Raw genomic sequence first — 19618 nt, 5'->3', positions numbered from 1 at the left:
ACAATCATTTCTATTTTTCTATTTTTCCATTTTTTGTCTTGTAATTTTCGCCGTGGGCTGTACCATTAGCACGCGGACTAGCGGCTACTATTTCACTGATGTAGCCTAACTGTTTTATTTACACTGCGTGCACGTTGAGGAGTAGGCCTAAGTTAGTTTAAAAGACTGAACACAGATGACCTTTTTCACCCGAAGTGCCATCATTTTCACTATTAATATAGCCTAATAACTGTGCTAAATAAGGCAGTCCCGGACTGGCCATCGCGAGCAGCCGGGAAAAGTGAAATCCCGGTGGCCTGGCTGATTTGGCACATTCCAGCTTGTTTGTAATTACCTACTTTTTCATTATTACTTTATTATATTAATATACCTTATACCCTTGGTCAGGGGGTGCATTTTACTTGGTACAGTAGTACAACCACGAGATCCCAGTTCATTTTCAGTGGATAGCCTATAGCCAGCAGAAGGAGGGCAGCTTGTGAGCAGCAGCGCTTGCCAAGATCCTTCACGAGACAGTTTAGCACGAAAGATAAAAAGACCACAAAGCGAAAACAGTGAAAAGGCACACAATACAACGCTGCAAGTCAAGAGCACTATATGATTTATTTCGGTTCATTATCGAATGTTGAATTCCCAGATTATTTGGGTACACCACCAGGCTAAATAAAGTAATAACGAATAAGTCAGTACATAAATACAAACAAGATGGGCAATGTGCCAAATCAGTAGCCAGGTATTTGTATTTATTTACTGAAATTAATAATTGAAAATAAATAATTATATAAATAAATCACAATGCTCTTGACTTAATAGTTAAGTTAATAACTGTGCTAGATTTAAGGGCGTTTCAAGCGAACGAGAAGCGTGTGAAGTGCGAAAAAACATTTATGCTTAATTTTTAGTATATTTTCAATTAGTAGGCCTAGTCTTTTTATCTTTTTTAATTTTTTTTTTAAACTAGCCTACTCATCAGCGCACATGCAGTGTGTAAATAAAACAGTTGCTTAAATGAAATGATAGTAGCCTAGTCTGCGGCTACACCCCCATGCTAATGGTACAGCCCCAAATTAAAAGACAAAAAAATGGAAAAATAGAATAGGTTAGATTTCATTTATTCAAATGATTGTTTCTAAAGTCATAATTTAGCAAAAGTATTGATGAAGTACACGAAAAAAATAAATAAAAATGAAAGTCTGGTTTCAATTTTTCCTTTTTGCGTTTGAATTTGTATGGTCTAAAAAATGAATTGTGAAGCATTACACGGACCCTGGAACAATTCTAGCGTCAGGACTGCAGACAAATCCACAAATAGGTCGACTCCACCCACCGACTACTCAAGCCAATCAGATAACGGCCACGTTGCGCTGACCAATCGCAGCACACATTCGCTACAACCACTTTACACTCGGGGCGGTCTCGTCCTGCATTGGTTTAGAAAGGATGTAGAGGGTTCTTAAACAATGGTACAGTAAAAAGAGGTTTCAAATTTATATTTCGTAAGACCATTAGACTGTATGTCAAGCCAAGCCAAACTATCATATTTTATGCGCCATTTAAAAATGCTAGAGAAACAGTGCTCTCTGTTATGGGAACAACAAAGGTAGCCTATATTGGATACAGATGCGTTATGCAAGCGTCACGTTATTCAAGATTGAACAGAAAGCCTCAATAATTAGCTATTAACTTATCTAACTGGATTTAACCTTGTGATAAACATGCGAGTTTGCAAAATAGATTAAACTGTCGTCACATAACAACAACATTTCCCAGTTTATCAATCAAACACGGACGGATATGAGCAGCAAACCAGCTATTAAACATTATCAGGCCCAAAATAATATTTTAAACATTAATTAAACGTTTTAACGTTACCATTGTTTGTAGAGAAGATATAGACTTTTCAATTGTGACAGGTTATTGAATTACATAGCCTATAGATTATGCATTTCAGTTAAAAATAAAATGTCCAACAGTCAAACACTTGATCACGAAAATATTTCAGATGAATCAGACTTAATAGTTTTTTATTGTAAAAGTTATTTACAGCATCCAAAATAAATACAAAAAAAAAAGTATTTTTCAGCATTGCAACCTCTTTATTTGCATTATCCAAAACCATAGTGATGCCGCTCGTACTGTTATCACTGATGCTCATTCAGGCTCATATTTGGTATTATACATGTGCAAGTTGAACGGGACATCCGTTTACTGCCACTGACTCGTCGTTTCTCACCATGCAGCTTGTAGACAGTATAGCTGCATGTACATGGACACTAATAATGTAGTAATGAATGCCTTATTTGCTGCATCACGCCGTGCCGCGCTGCTCGCGTCAGGTAGAGATGTTATAGCTGGGGATCTGTGAATGATGATAATTCGTGCATAGCATTTATCCTGATTCACTGATCCTGTAATAATATAAAGAATATACTCCAAAAATCTTTTGTGTAGCGGACCCCGTCCGAATGATGGCTAAAACTTTACTGATGAGTTTCATTAAGTTTTATTGTACATTAGCTACCATGAAATGTACGTTTTTAACTCCAGATAATCACTGTAAGAGCTGATGGCTTTTCAGGGTTGCTTAACAAACTGGTAAACTTTCTATCCGTGATTAAACTCTGATGAAGCGTAATAATGTGCACGACACGTTCGCAGTCCTGAAGCTAGAATTGTTCCAGAATCCACAAATGCGCAGGAAGAGATCCACAAATGCGTGCAGCGATCCACAAATGCACAGAAAGCAATTCACAAATGTACAGGTGGTGATTCACAAATAAATGCAGGCAGAGTTGTGCTTGTGACATAAAAACATATTTGTGAATATGTTTTTTTATTAGCAAATCTCTTTTTATTTATTTGTGAATGTAATTAATTTTTGTGATACTCCAAACATAAATTTGTGGATCTCATTCTATTCATTTGTGCATATGATTATTTTTTGTGAATATCTTTACATTTATTTGTGGATCATAATCTATTTGGAGATTAGCTACAAATCTACCTCCATAGTTTTGACCCAGTCTGTTGTGGTCTACTCTGCTCTGATTGGTCAGATGGCCCAGTCTGTTGTGATTGGTCTATTCTGCTCTAATAGAGGGTATGCATTGAAGTCACTTTCCTGCCGAAACACGCCTCCTCAGCTGGACTGAGTGGCAAAAGATCCTGCTGCATGACTGGTTTTAATAAGGGAAACTGCAAAAACGCTAGTAAAACATGAGTAAAACAAATGATTAAACTAAAGATTGGACTCAATAGTGTTCCTTATGCTGAGATCAGACTGCACGATTTTAGCTCCGATTTTGACTCGCCGACAGGTTTTTAGAAATCGCCGACAAATGCCCGAAATCACAGGCAAATCGGTGCTCGTTCACGCAAGTGACAATCACACAGTGTGAACTATCAAAGACGCGATCTGAGAGAATCGCCGACGAGTCGCCGACACCCATGAGATATTTGGCATGCTAAATATCTGGACCTGTCAGCGATTCAAAATCATGCCGTGTGAAATGTGTTCTGACTGAAAATAACATCTCATTGACCTACAGCCAATGAGAGAGCAACATACAGGGCAGCGGGAAGTTCGTGGAGGAGTTATGAAGGTATAGACCACAATATCAGCAAGCATGGCTTCGGTTCAGAAAAGGGCTTCTTCTTGGTCTATTTGGAACCAAGAAATGGAAGAAAAAATCTGCCGCTGATTTAAGTTACAAAAGTTATTCAGTCAAGATCAGTGAGTGATTTTCTTTTGTTCTTGATTAACATTAATGACACAACCGGCAGCAGGTTTATTAGGCTGCTGTCACTTTAAGGATTATGGATTTATGGATGTAGACCTTTAATTTTATAACAAGTACCCAATTCCAGAATTGGCATTGATTTTCGATTCCTAACCCTCCTTAAGTTCTTCCCAAAGTTGAGCTTTATTGGAAGACCTGAATGTCTTATCAATTCAGGTTTATAATTTCCCAAAGGGTTTCAATGGCTTTAAGGTCAGGGGACTGAGGAGGCCACTTGAAGACTTCAGCATGAACACTTTCGTTGCACACAACTTCGCCGTGTGTTTGGGATTGTTATCATGTTGGAAAAGCGCATTTGATCTCCAAACAGATCCTCCATATTTGGCTGCATTGTGTTCAGTATATGGACTTGTGTATCAGCCTCTGTCAGCGGTGCTCAACATGTTTGTGGATCCTTGTGTCTTTCAGAGATGCCCTGAGTGATCTGGCCCTTCACTTCCTGAATAAGATGAAGATCATGGTGATCAAAGACATTGAGAGGGAGGAAACTGAATTCATCTGCAAGGTATGACCAGCAAGATCCAGCTCTGTCATGAAACCATTAAATACGTTTTAGTGTAAAGTTTATCTATTATATCTATTATACATTCTGACATGGACATGCCTCTTTCTTCTTTCCCATCAGACTATTGGCACTAAACCTATAGCTCATATTGACCATTTCACTCCAGAGATGATGGGAACAGCAGAGCTAGTAGAAGAGACTGGATGGATCTGGCAAACTAGTGAAGGTAACCTACCTACCTTATAACATAGATGCATCTCCAACTGAACATGTTTTGTTTTCTCATACATTTATTTATCGACGGATACTCCAAATGCAGAGATTCAGATGTTTTCGCTCTGTCCGTGCTGGATAATGACAGCAGTGTGTTGTTTGTGTTTGTAGATCACAGGATGTGTAAATCCCTGAAAGACGGTCAGTATCGTCGTCCGTGGTTCCAACAAACTGGTGATTGAGTAGGCAGAGCGATCCATCCATGATGCCCTCTGTGTCATCCGCTGTCTGGTCAAGAAGAAGTAACAGAGATCGCAAGGGACTCCAATGTTTTTACGTATTTTCTCAATGCATAACCTACTGGCAGTTTTAGTTTCATATTTCTAGATGATTTTGTATTTAAATAATTTAAAAAAAATCTTGTAGCATTATTTATGCAGTTGTAAATGCATTTATGCCACCTATTAGCTGCATTAAACATTAAACCTAGCGGGTTTGATGTCTCGTGTTGCAAATCCAGTGACGCTGGTAGTGTCTCTGCCTGTCTCTGTGGATGCTGCTATTCTCTCTGAACAGTCAGTTATCATGACAAAATAACCTTATAAAGTTCATACACTATACAATTGAGTGTATAGTGTGTCATTTAGGACACAACTTTTGAATCAGTAGAAGCCCTTTGCTAACTCCTCCTCTTCTTGTGCGTCTGCAGAGCTCTGATTGCTGGCGGTGGAGCACCAGAGATCGAGCTGGCACTGAGGTTGGCAGAATATTCCCGCACTCTGGCCGGCATGGAGGCGTACTGTGTGCGCGCGTACGCCGACGCCCTTGAGGTCATTCCCTCCACTCTGGCAGAGAACGCTGGTCTTAATCCCATCTCCACTGTTACGGAGCTGCGCAACAGACATGCTCAGGGAGAGAAGACCGCCGGGATTAACGTCCGCAAGGTGCGACTCTCAACCACCCACTCAATAATGACACCTACGGACAGAAAGCTGTAACTGCTAACAGGAAATGAGTGTCTAACATGTCTTTTGGTCTCTCAGGGTGGGATCTCTAACATCCTGGAGGAGCTGGTAGTTCAGCCTCTGCTGGTCTCCGTCAGCGCACTCACCCTCGCCACGGAAACGGTCTGCAGCATCCTCAAGATTGATGATCTCGTGAGTGATTTATGTCTGAGTTCTTAAAGGGACAGTTCACCCAAAACCAAAAATGCTATCATTTACTCAGCCTCAAGTTGGTCCAAACCTGTGTGAATTTCTTTGTTCTGCTGAACACAAAAGATATTTTGAAGAATGCTGATTTTTAAAGGTTTAAAGGGGGTGTGACCACTGCCTTAAAGGACCATAATTAGTGCTGATGTTGACTGTAAATGCACAAACATTAATGACGTCTTGTTTGTTCTGCAGGTGAACACGCGATAAAGTGAACATGACAAGTGAAGGAAGATCCAAGCCCACGCTGTAACCCCAATAAGACCAACTGATCTGTCGCTGTCTGTAGCTGTTACCTGGAGTAATTTAATAAAACATGTTTTTTTGACAAGCCAACTCTGGTCTTTTGTTGTTTTTTGTCTTTGATATATTTGGTGCATATAGTAATTTATTTACAAACCCCATTCCAAAAAAGTTGGGACACTGTACAAATTGTGAATAAAAAAGGAATGCAATGATGTGGAAGTTTCAAATTTCAATATTTTATTCAGAATACAACATAGATGACATATCAAATGTTTAAACTGAGAAAATGTATCATTTTAAGGGAAAAATAAGTTGATTTTAAATTTCATGGCATCAACACATCTCAAAAAAGTTGGGACAAGGCCATGTTTACCATTGTGTGGCATCCCCTCTTCTTTTTATAACAGTCTGCAAACGTCTGGGGACTGAGGAGACAAGTTGCTCAAGTTTAGGAATAGGAATGTTGTCCCATTCTTGTCTAATACAGGCTTCTAGCTGCTCAACTGTATACCCAATCATGTTGCCAATTGACCTAATAAGTTGCAAATTGGTCCTCCAGCTGTTCCTTATTTGTACATTTAACTTTTCCGGCCTCTTATTGCTACCTGTCACAACTTTTTTGGAATGTGTAGCTCTCATGAAATCCAAAATGAGCCAATATTTGGCATGACATTTCAAAATGTCTCACTTTCAACATTTGATATGTTATCTATATTCTATTGTGAATAAAATATAAGTTTATGAGATTTGTAAATGATTGCATTCCTTTTTTATTCACAATTTGTACAGTGTCCCAACTTTTTTGGAATCGGGTTTGTACATGGCCAGTGCATTACTTTAATCTTATTAGCTGATCTGCTTATCTGATCAGAGACAGGGCTCTGCTGTGAGTCTTGAGAAAGTCTGAGATCAACAGCTGACCATCCTTATTTCTAATCAACAACCTTGGGAGTTAAAACCCAGTTTTGTAGTACACAAATAATAATACACCAGAATGGGGCACTGGAGTTGTGTCCAAAATGACACACAATACACTATGAACATGCACATGCACTGAACCATGTAGTGTATGAACTTTGTAAGGTTATTTTGTCATGATAGCCTCTCCCCCTCTGCTATTTAATTAAAGCTGTGACAGTTGAGTTTATGAAGTGTCCAACGTTCCACACTTTGTTTTTTCATTTAATTAAGTGCATGATCTGGGTATTTAAAGTGCACTTTTTCTTTTTGGAATTTTCAGTGTGAACACAGATTTATTCTATAAAACGGCATAGAATAGTGCACAAGAATGCGAATTGGGACGCACCTAAATTAAATTGGGTGATACATTTGCATTTCCCATAAAATGTAAATGTAAATGATGTCATTTCCTTGCTGTCAATTTTATGGAATGTTCAATTTTAGTAATGAGATGAAATCATGCCATAATATTGCACGCAAATGTTTATGGGCACAGCTAATTATTATGCTTCACCTCATCTCTGCTGCAACCAACGTGTAACAGATCGACAGACCAAAAGAAATGGATCTAGCAGCAGTAAATATGGACTTGGATGGCCATGACCTGACTGACTACCTCATAAAGATCCTGATTGAGAGAGGCTGAACTTCACCATCAGAGCGGTGAGAGAAATTCCCACTCCAAGGAATACAGCATTGCAAATGCCAATGGTTCCAGCGAGTGATCTTCCCAGATCCTCTACCATGTGTGAAATCTCAGAGCCGGAGTCTTCAGCAAAGATGGCTGCCACTCCAGAGTCCCGTACCATCATGGCCACCATTCCAGAGTCTTGTCCTGTCAGGGCCACCATTACAGAGTCTTGTCCCCTCATGGCCGCCATTCCAGAGTCTCTTGGTCCATCATGGCCGCCATTCCAGAGTCTGGTCCCGTCATGGCCGCCATGCCTGAGTCCTCAGCCAAGATGTCAATGTCAATGTCAATTTTATTTATATAGCACCATTAATCACAACCTGGGTTGACCAATGTGCTGCACAATAGAATAACACACAATTAAAATAATAGACAATACAATAAAATTACTAAAGAAAACAATCAGTGCAAAAACTTCATCATTGATCATATGCCAAATCAAAAAAATATGTTTTTAATTTGGATTTAAAAACAGAGAGTGATGATGCCGATCTAATACATAAAGGCAGAGCATTCCACAGTCTGGGGGCAGCTACTGAGAATGCGCGGTCACCCCTGCATTTCAGCTTCGACTTTGGGATGCATAACAATCTCTGTGTTAAATAAGAGATAAAACAGAATAAAACAAACTGAGGAGTAGACCAGGAGGCCGATGGCAAGCCACACACACTGGTGCCATCTTGACGAAGATGACCGTCTGAGCCTGTTCCCGTGAGAGAATTTCCTGAGCCAGTTCCCGTGAGAGAATTTTCTGAATCCGCTCCTGTGAGAGAAATCCCGGAGCCTGTTCTAGCTCTTGAGTCAGCACCAATGAATGAAGCACTGGCCATTATGGCCACAGCCATGTTGTGTGTGTGGACTGCACACACATGGGCTCCAGCCCCTGACCAGAGTCCAGTGATGGCTTCAGCCCCTGACCAGAGTCATATGCCTGCTCTTGTCCCCGAGCTTACCCATGAGCTCACTTCAGAGATCTCTTCAGCCCCAGAGCTCAGCCCAGAGCCAGCTTCAGCCCCAGAGCTTAGCCAGGAGGCCGCTCTCTCCCCAGAGAGAGTGGGGAGAGGGGGTGGGGGGCTACTATGTCTCTGAGTCTCCAGTGCCCTCTGACAGTAAGTGTCCACTGGCGCGGAGCAGAGCGAGCATTTTCAGTTCATTCCTATGGAAGTTGCGCTTCACGCTGGCGCTGTGTATTGTGAGACTGATAGCGGACAGAGAAAGCGTTTAGAGCGCCCAAGAGCATCAAAAAGGTTGGGCAGTTCTCAACTTTAAGCAAATAGCAAGCGGAAAACACAGCGGCAGCCAGTCTCTGTGAGGTTCAGGTAGTTCTGGCTTTCTGAATCTCCAGTGCCCTCTAAGGGGGCTTTCACACTGGCAGTTTAGTTCGAAACGGGGCACAGTTTCACATGAAAAATCACTAATGTGAAAGTTGTCATGCGAACCCGGGTGCGCACTGGGGTACCGAACCCGAGACTACCTGAAGGAGGTGGTCTGAGTTCGGTTGCACGCGAACTGTGCTGCGGTTCACGTAAATATGAAAGCAACACGGACTCGGGTGCGCACTTGTTCAGGAAGTAAAGCAACCTGCGCATGCGTTTTAGCCGATTATAATATATTTACTTCAATAAAACACATGTAAGAGATGATAGTGTTGATGATTTACCTTGGATTCGAGCAGGAGTAAGCCTGCAGTGTATTCGTGCTTTGCGAGTGCAATCAGAGTGACAAATGAATGGCAATCAGCTGTCTCCTCAAAATAGTCTGTTTGCAAGCAGCGGAAAACCATCTACAAGCAGCACACATACAGGAAACCCAAGTGTCATTTACTCTGCTGCACAATAGCCCCAAATTAATATAAAAACACAATTTACTGACCCGCGTTCTGTTTTCTATCATGCTCCGTGCACGTCTGTGATGACGTAAGATGAACGCAAATGCACCAGGGTTCGATAGAATGATTTTGAGTGTGAAACCAGACCAACGCTGCGGGGGGCACTGGCAAACGAGCCCAGTGTGAAAGTCTCCAGCACCTCCTGCACCAGCCTGGCCCCCTGAACTGTCAGCACCGCCTTGGACCCCTAAACTGTCAGTGCTGCCCTGGCCCCCCGAACTGCCGGTACCGCCCTGGAGGCTTCCTACTCTGCCTAAAGCCCCGGGTATACTTTGGCCGTCTGCGTTCGTGCACTCGCGGCCGGCCGCACACCCCGTCCGCATGCAGTCCAAATTTCGAGATCGCGCGGACAGTACGCGTGCAACAGCGCATGCGCAAGCAGGACCGAAGAGTCCACTAGGTGGCAATACGCACAGTACTGAGCACAATGTGCAGTCGTCAAAGAAGAGTGTGTAAAGAGCAATTCATGACGAGTAAACTCATAAGCATGCCTTCTCCATCGTTTTTGATTTCTGTTTTCTTGGTGTATCTTCTGAACTATGTTGCAATGGTGGATGCACTATTTTTCATCTCTGATCCTGGCCAGCGAATGTCCTGTTGATGACACGATGTCTGGTAAAGAGTAGGGATGCACCGATACCATTATTTAAGGACCGTGTACGAGTACCGATACTTTTTTTCTAATACTCGCCGATACCGATACCTATACATTGATTAATTCCTCTCTCTCTCTCTCTCTCTCTCTCTCTCTCTAATTAAATAAACTTGTTTTTCAGATACAGTAGGTTTATTTACCATGTATACATTTATTTAACATATTTTGTTGTTTTATTAACATTAATGACAAATATAGGCTACGGTCCCTTTAAGACCGAATCCATGGATACTGACACATATCCTGTTTTCACCCAAATGTTTACGTCTGCTTAAGCCATAACCGACTGTATTTACGTAAGATACTCAACACAATGGACATTTTGACAACTAGGTGTGCATCTGACCATTCAGGTGCAAGGAGAACTGATCGCGCGCTGTCTGAGAGAACTGGGATCGCGAGCAAGAAAGAGAGAGAGCGCGCGCGTGCGCGCGCGAAAAAGAGAGCGCTTCTGGTCTGTGTCATTCAGCACGATTCCGCCTATCCCGCCTTCACTAATCCATAACGAATTGTGATTGAAAGCATGCAGTTCGCAATGTGTGGGTTGTCATCATTAATTTTTAAGTATTTCCACACCTCTGAGGCTGACATTGTTTCTGCTGCTGCCGTCGGTGTCTCTGTGCACGGAAAATCCTGTCAGTTACGTCACGTGAGGTATCGGTCTTTGGTATCGGGGGTATTTTTACAAGTACGAATACAAGTACATGAGCTTGGTATCGGCCCGATACCGATATCGGTATCGGTGCATCCCTAGTAAAGAGTATAGAAAAAATTGTATCGCGCACGTGTCGAACTCTGTCATCCACGCGCATCCGTGGTTAGTATACTTTGAAGGATGCGCGGACGCGACTGCGCGCGAGACGCGTCCGGGCGCGGAAAGTGAAGTATACCCGGGGCTTAAGCCTCTCCTTGTCTGCCTCCAGAGCAGCCACCCTTCGACCCTTATGTATGTATCATGGTGCAAGGACGCGCCTACCTGGAGGGGAGAGTACTGTCATGTTTAAAGTTTTGTTTTTGATCTGTTTTCTTGTTCTGTTCATGTCTTAGTTTCTAGGTTTGTTTTCAATCTGTTAATTGGTTCAAGTACTCCTCTGTACCCTGTCAGTTTGTTTCCATGGTTACATATTGATTTGAGTCTCAGTTCGGGTATGTCTCATTTGTCTTGTCAGCTGTTTTCCTGATCTGTTTGCCTGTGTATTTAAGCCTGGGTTTAGTTCTGTATAGTTGTCTGTCAATGTCTATATTATGTTAGATTGTTCTGTTCCTGCGTACTTGGTTTTATAAAGATTTCAGTTTGTTTGAAAATAAAGACTGCTGCATTTAGATCTTGCTTCACCTCGTCTCTGCTGCAACCTACATGTAACACCAGTGCAGCAGCTCACAGCAGAGAGCAGGGACCCGTTTCAATAAGGAGGTTCAACCAACTCTAAGTTAAAACTTGAACTCTGGGTTGACTTACCCTGAAATGGGAAACTCTGAGTTTTCGGTTTCAGAACAGCTGAATTCAGTTAGTTCAATCGACTCTTGAGTAGGTTGACTCTGAGTTAAGCGCGTGCACCACGACTATGAAAAGCTATCATCAATGGATTCACATGATTCACCATGGCAACAGCATGTGACAAAATGACCTCTGCATACTTCTGAGTCAATGCAAGTTTAATTCTTATCACTGTTATAATACCAAAGGTGAAAACTGGCAGAACGGTAAGTTATTGAACTAATATTCATTTTCATGGTATCCCACATGCAAAAAAGGAAGAAAAAATTATAATTTAAGCGCTTTTTTTTTTTTTTGCAAATTATGTTCTATTTACAATGTAGTAGGCTAAAAGGAGCAGTTCTTTGCAATAAATGTAAATAGTAATTAGATGCTATTTATATTTTATACTGGCAGATACATACTATTTGCACCTCAGTATTGTAAATTAACAGTATGCAATAATAACAGAGTGTAAATTATTTTATCATTATTAAACACTTGTTAGGCAATTTACTCCCACTTTTAGAACATTTTCTTAATTTTTATCGAAAATAAATGCCTTTCTAATGTGTTGGGAAAAGGAAAAAGAGCGAGCTCGGCAGAAGGCGGATTCGACCCCAGTCAATCACGTCACAAAGGTAATTTTCCACACCCAACACGCTACTGCTTACAACCATTATTCACATGCATTGTTTTTAACCTTGTGTGACATTAGTGGGCGGGGCTACTGTAAATTTGCATTTAGTAATAGACACTCCGAATGATCTTGTTTTCCGTTTGCATTAAGATGCACTTAATTTAGATCCCCCTAGGAAACACTACTAAATATCTTGTATCATTTTCTTATATAGAAAATCCATCTTGATTTAAGAATTTTTAGATATTTGTACTTGAAATAGGACAAAAAAAATACTCAGTAAGAAAAGCATTTTTGTAGCATAACGAATGAATGAACCATTTAAACACCACAGGAGACCGAAAGAAACTCTGGGTTTACAATAGAAAACCTGCTCCTGACCAGGTTAGCTTCACAGAGTAAGTTACCATGGTAACTGACTCTGAGTATAAGTTACCTCTCTTTCAGAAACGGGTTTGACTTACCCTGCTTTCTCGGGTTTGACATACCTCCCATTCTGAAACAGAAAACCCAGAGTTTCCCTCATTTCAGGGTTAACATAAGTTCTCACTTAACCTCCCTTCTGAAATGGGGCCCAGGTTTATCAGACTGAAGTGATTAGAAAGGCACAGAAACATTAGATTCAGGGCACTTGCTGCTGTTTCCTGCATCAACACAAAGGTCTAGTTTGGGCTGTTTAAGGGTGTTTGAGTCCATTTAAGTGGTCACAGATTCCTCTTGTTGACTTTTGAAGCTGATAACATGTGGTTGAATGTTCAATACACAAACGTAGTATGAGTCTGCAGAGAGTTTTTAAGTTGGACTGCAAGTCTTTATTTTTGTTGAAGGCAGGTGTGAAATGAAAAAGCTTCCTGTTTAGGTGTCAGTTTAAAAAAAAAACACTACTCATTCTGAAGATCACAGCTCATCCATGAAGACGTATTGTCCAATATAAGAGCCAAATATGGAATTAGACTCTATTTATCAAAATGTTGGACGGAGAAATATTGAGGACACATGTGGACCTCAAACACTGAATCACGGGCAGGATGAAGGAAAAGATGAAAAGCATACAATTGTCATACAAATTACAATTTCAAATAATTTTTCTAAGAACAGTATGTCAGTGTTTCTGCCTTTATATTTATTACATTAACACTTACACACAAATACTTTCAATATGTTCATCTTTAGATATTTTATAGTATAGCAATGTTTGTCTTGTAAAAGAATGTACTGCAAAAGCTCTTATTACAGCATTATCTAAAGACAAATGTAGATTAAAAGGTTTATTTGAATCATTCGTACAACCCGAATTCCGGAAATGTTGGGACGTTTTTTTGAATTTGAATAAAATAAAAACTAAAAGACTTTCAAATCACATGAGCCAATATTTTATTCACAATAGAACATAGATAACATAAGAAATGTTTAAAGGGAGAAAGTTTACACTTTTATCCACTAAATGAGCTCATTTCAAATTTGATGCCTGCCACAGGTCTCAAAAAAGTTGCACGGTGGCAACAAATGGCTGAAAAAGCAAGAAATTTTGAAAAGATTCAGCTGGGAGAACATCTAGCAACTAATTAAGTGAATTAATATCAGGTCTGTAACATGATTAGCTATAAAAGGGATCTCTTAGAGAGGCAGAGACTCTCAGAAGTAAAGATGGGCAGAGCTGTGAAAGAGAAAGACCTTCCAGCGTGTTATCAGCGTTCAGTTCAAAAGCCAGCATCTCTGATGGTATGGGGTGCATAAGTACATACGGTATGGGCAGCTTGCATGTTTTGGAAGGCACTATAAATTCCGAAAGGTATATAAGAGCAACATATGCTCCCCTCCAGACGACATCTATTTCAGGGAAGGCCTTGTGTATTTCAGCAGGACAATGCAAAACCACACACTGCAGCTATTACAACAGTATGGCTTCGTCGTAAAAGAGTCCAGGTGCTGAACTGGCCTGCCTGCAGTACAGATCTTTCACCTATAGAGAAAAATACATCAAAGACGACCACAAACTCTTCAGTAGCTAGAAACCGATATCAGGCAAGAATTTCACCAAATTTCAACACCAAAACTTCAGAAACTCATAACCTCGATGACCAGACATCTTCACACTGTTTTGAAAAGTTTAAGAGGAGATGCTACACCATGGTAAACATGCCCCTGTCCCAACTATTTTGAGACCTGTAGCAGGCATCAAATTTGATATGAGCTCATTTTGTGCATAAAATTGTTTAAACGTTTATGTTATCTCTGTTCTATTGTGAATAAAACATTGGTTCATGTGATTTGAAAGTCTTTTAGTTTTCATTTTATTCAAATTTAAAAAAATGTCCCAACATTTCCGGAATTTGGGTTGTAATAATAGGACAGGTATTGACTGATATCTGTGTGTTTTCTCTCTGTTTGTCAGGAGGAAGTAGATGTTTGGTGTTGATGACAGTGTGTCTCGGGCTCATTTGTGTTCTTCTGCTGGTCATCATCATACTGCAGCACATCTCCATCACAGCAGAGAGAGAATCTCTGTTCAAGAATTACAAAAACACAATTGAAGAGATCAATCAGACCATCAACAGCTTACAGGACAATTACACTGATCTAACACAGAAGAAACTTGAGCTGGAGACCAGAGTCAAAGATCTCACTGTTGAAAAAGACCAGTTAAAGAACAGCTTCAACTCTCTGCGTCAGAAGAAACTGGAGCTGGAGACCAGAGTCAATGATCTCACTGCTGAGAAAAGTCAGTTACAGAGAAGCACTGATTCTCTGAGTCAGAAGACACTGGAGTCCAGAGTCACATCTTTGAGTGATGACCTGACGAGAGAAGCATCTAAACGAGGTTAGTACACAGCTGTTTTGTCTAAGTAATTTATTTTTTTCTAGTTCTCTTTATCTTTACTTTATATGCATACAGTTTTGAAAAGTGGTTATGTACGAAAATCTGTCTGTTGCAGGTTTTTTTTTTCATATCCAATGAGTCGAAGAGCTGGTCTGAGAGCAGGCAGTACTGCAGGGATCGAGGAGCTGATCTGGTCATTATCAACACTGAAGAGAAGCAGGTGAGTTTGTGTGAGTGTCTGTTCATGAATGAGAGGAATCACACTTATTCCTGTTTTCATTCACACACAGAGACTCATATCTTCAATCATCAAAGAGAGAGTGTAGATTGGTTTGTCTGACACTGAGACTGAAGGCAGAATGATATGGGTGGATAATTCACCACTGAATCGAGAGTAAGTGACAAAACACTCACAGAAAACCACTGTGTATTTAAGTCATTTTAATTCTTATTTAAAGCTGAGATAATCACAACCTTCAAAAATCAGATACAGCTCTTCCACAAACACAATTATGACAACAGCCACAATATATATATAACAAAAATTCTTCCCATAAGTACTTTATATGGATAAAGTCTTCTCTTTTTTGCTTTAACTTCTGCACTTTAACTTCTGCACTGCTGTTGTGGTGCTGTGAATATTGTTGACTCTTTTATGATGAATAACTTGTTAAGCTCCTTGTTTGTTGTTTGCTGAATGGATAAAAACTTTCATTGAACATTTGAGGTTCAGAGTAACTGAAAATCGGACACATTTTATTCAGGTTTTGGTCCAAAGGTCAGCCGGATAACTATGAGGGAAATGAGGACTGTATTGAACTGAACCCTACACAAGACCCCGTGAACAACTGGAATGATCTGCCATGCTCTCACAAGAGGAAAGGGATTTGTGAGAAGAACTAGATTTTATCTAGTCTTGTATTTTTGCTTCTATTATTTCATTGAATCGTTTTTATTGTGAATGTATAATTTCTGCCAGCTGATGTTCATATGAATTTGTTAGAAGGAAAATGTCAATATGATTTTATTCTAGCTGTTATCATGCATCTTATTTGTTAGTCTGAAGTGTTGAAGTGAAAATCACAGTACTAGAAGTCTAAAGTGTCCCAGATTGCTGATTCATCCTATTATTCTGATATTGAGTGTGTGTGAAACTGCCTTTGTGTTGTATTGCTATCATTTTCAATAAAATGGCCAATAACCATTATTACTATAGAAAATTGTATTTTTGTTCTTATTTCATATTTCATTCTCGTGTATCTGCTTTATTGCAATATTATATTCCTGCAATACCAAAAGCTGCAGTTTCAGGAGCCAATTCTACTTCAAACTTCAATCAAACAGATGCAAAGATTAAACCAAACCCACAGAAATGATTCATTTTTAATTATCTTTCAACCCTATTTTTAACGTAAGAGTGGGCGCGGACATTTTAAATTTTATGTCCGAGGCTTTCGGTGGCTCCAGTTATTATTTAGCTGTGCAATAACAGTTTATTGTGCTGCTGGATGTTGTAAACTGGCATTTTTTTTAAAAAATTATTTTAGTTTATTAACGTACTAATAAACACACTAGTTTGTGGCGCAATTGTTTTACCGTTTACTGCACTTTGTTAAGTGTCACACATCAGAGGTGAAGTAATAGTCTCTTTACAAGAAAACTGATTTTAAAACTAGAATAAAGAGGCTTATATATTGAAACAAATTAGGTGAAATTTTTCAGGAGGATTACCAACAGGTTTAGTTAGGGTTTGGTTATAGGACAGTATATCAATTAATTTTTTTACAATTAAACAACTAAATCATTCCTTAAAAATAATAATAAAAATACAGAATTGAATAGTAAGTACTATAAAATAAAACATGCAAAAAACAAACTCTGGTCCTAGAAATGCGGTCCTGAAACTGCAGACTTCGGTATTGCAGGAATACCCTACTCCTTTATAGGCTGTGAATAGATTTCCTCCAGTCCAGCAGGGCGCAGCAGAGAGCAGGTCTAGCAGACTGGAGTCTTCAGGGAGGAACAGAAACATCAGATTCAGGGCACTTGCTGCTTGTAACAGGTCAGTTTAGCTCAAAGGGAATTATTAATTAATTTATAGGGAAATTTGAAAGAATCACTTATTTTACAGCTAACCCTAACTATAGTGAAAACACTATTAGAACGGTAACGAGGTCAGCAGTTTAAGACATTCAATTCGTAATCACATAACAAAAGACACTTCTCTTTAAATACAAACAAGACTTTGTTTTTTTTAACACATAAAACTAATATCTAAACACGAACAGAAACATTCACATGAGATGCAGAAAGAAAGAAAGTGAGAAAATAATGAGTTTAAGAGAGTGAAGAGATTCCTCTTCTCTGCTTGTTGTGATCTGTTGTGATTGGTCTACTCTGCTCTGATTGGTCAGATGGCCCAGTCTGTTGTGATCTATTCTGCTCTAATAGACTCTAATAGTCACTTTCCCACCCAAACATGCCTCCTCAGCCAGACTGAGTGCCAAAAGATCCTGCTGCATGACTGGATTTAATAAGAAAAACTGCAAAAACGCTAGTAAAACACGAGTAAAACAAATGATTAAACTAAAGATTGGACTAGATAGTGTTCCTTACAACTTACCAAAGATCCAGTAATACATGGATATTGACATGCCGGCAGGAATCGTGTTTCCTGATATTTGCCTGATTTTGATGTCTTTAAAATACATAAAGCAAAATTGCCTGTGAACGCTTTATGTAAATACAATATAGGTAGGTCTAAATCCTGGGGCCTGTTGTTTAAAAGATTGAACAGTAAGCTTTTGAAGTTAGAGAGCCATCTATATTAGATATAGATACGGGTCGCTAAAGACCCGAATATGTAATAATTATTAGCGTATCATTCATGAATTTAGGCTTAATGTAATACAAGCAGCCACCTGTCAAAACTCCTTCATGGGCATTAAGATTTCAGGGCTGCGTTCCACTTTGCGATTAGACACACACTTCTGCCCTGTCCAAAACCCACACTTGCAGTCTCGGCCACTTGAGAGCGTGTGCATGTGTCAGGAAGTAAGTGCGCAAGACTGTCCCATGTCTTAAAGTCCCAGTGAACCGGAAGTTCAAAATGACTTTTCTCCAGTGTTGTGACGTATTTCCAAGTGAAACAGAATGAACAGAATTTTTTGCGGTATTCGAGGCTAAGCGTATCCCATCATGCATTATGTTCGGGAACTCACATGCCCCGAAATCGTGAGATGTCAAGGAAAACATTTGACTGTAAGTTAAATTAATTATATAGCTTATTACAAGTAATTTGGTAGTAAAATATAGAGTGTTGCACATTTTATTGATACAAAGATGAGTAGGCTATGTGTATTTTGTACATCATTTGCAAGTGCTTTTTATCACTTAAAGAAGCACCACAATAGAGTACCTCAGAGATGACGTGTTTTTGTATGCAAAACCCAGAAGCGAGTTTGCATTTTAGGACTTCCGGTTCCGTCGCCCTAAAGTCTATGGGTTTTTTGAATGGGTTTTTGCTAAATCGCCTGAAATAAGGTCTGTGGTTAACACAGCCTCTAAATATTTTCACGTTTTGATCTATGACATAAAACACACCAGTTATAACCCGCTTGTGATTTTTTAAACCTTTATTGTGTCTTAAAAATGGCGTTTGCTAACAAGTTGCTAAAAGGGACTACTTCCTTTGGCGGGGACTTTAGACATCATCATGACAAACAGGACATTTGGACAGCATTTCTCATGAAAAAGTGGATAAGTATTCATACACAGCGCAGATCATAATCAGCGAGCATGTTTTTAAATAAAGTTGTTTTCTAAATAAAATTTGAAGAAGCTTGGTGGTGGTGATGTTGATCCGCGACCATGGTGTGCTGTAGTCTGTTTATAGCCTACTGGGTAACACTTTAGAATACTGATCCTTCATTAAATAATAACTACACAGGAACAAATGAGTAATGCATTATTAACACTCTACTAACTACTATTAACTAACAAGAAACTCTGATTAATGAATTAGTAAGTAATAGTGCTCAGTTGAAGGTGGTAGTTCACTATTAGCTAATCAGTAACTACTGTTTTTTCATTCCTCCCAGAGAACTACTAAGAACTACAGGTTCATAATTAACATGAATGATGCATAATGTATAATTAATTCTAAAGTGAAGATCATGGTAACCCACTAGTAATTACTCAAGCGTTACCAAATACATCAGAAGGAATTACTGTACAAAACTGTACAAAAACCTCAAAAGTTTACAGTGACTTCAGTAGTTGCTAGAGAGTTATCATGTTTTTCACTTACTGATCCAAATAATTAGTAATTCCTTCTGAAGGATTTGGTAATACTTCAGTCATTACTAGTGGGTTACCATGACCTTTACTTAGAATTAATTATACATTATGCATCATTCATGTTAATTATGAACCTATAGCAGTTCTTAGTAGTTCTCTGGGAGGAATGAAAAAATAGTAGTTACTGATTAGCTAATAGTGAACTACCTTCA

At 39.5% G+C, this 19618-nt stretch overlaps 1 protein-coding gene across 9 annotated transcripts in view; it reads left to right on the top strand.

The window, feature by feature from the left end:
* The window catches only part of cct4 (chaperonin containing TCP1, subunit 4 (delta)), a 34014-nt gene extending 27949 nt beyond the window's left edge, over window positions 1-6065 (top strand). For 3 of the 9 annotated variants that reach the window (XM_051895604.1, XM_051895547.1, XM_051895540.1), the window contains exons 11-13: window positions 5228-5462; window positions 5562-5675; window positions 5925-6065. In XM_051895604.1, coding sequence (XP_051751564.1) covers window positions 5228-5462; window positions 5562-5675; window positions 5925-5939 — 364 coding nt within the window. In that variant the 3' untranslated portion in view covers window positions 5940-6065. The remainder of the gene's footprint in view (window positions 1-5227; window positions 5463-5561; window positions 5676-5924) is intronic. The other 6 variants (XM_051895530.1, XM_051895502.1, XM_051895520.1 and 3 more) reach the window with 3 other exon arrangements.
* Window positions 6066-19618: the final 13553 nt, after the last annotated feature.

This window comes from Ctenopharyngodon idella, chromosome 1, assembly GCF_019924925.1.
Source record: "Ctenopharyngodon idella isolate HZGC_01 chromosome 1, HZGC01, whole genome shotgun sequence".
NCBI lineage: Eukaryota > Metazoa > Chordata > Actinopteri > Cypriniformes > Xenocyprididae > Ctenopharyngodon > Ctenopharyngodon idella.
This window is presented reverse-complemented; position numbering and strand designations above follow the sequence as displayed.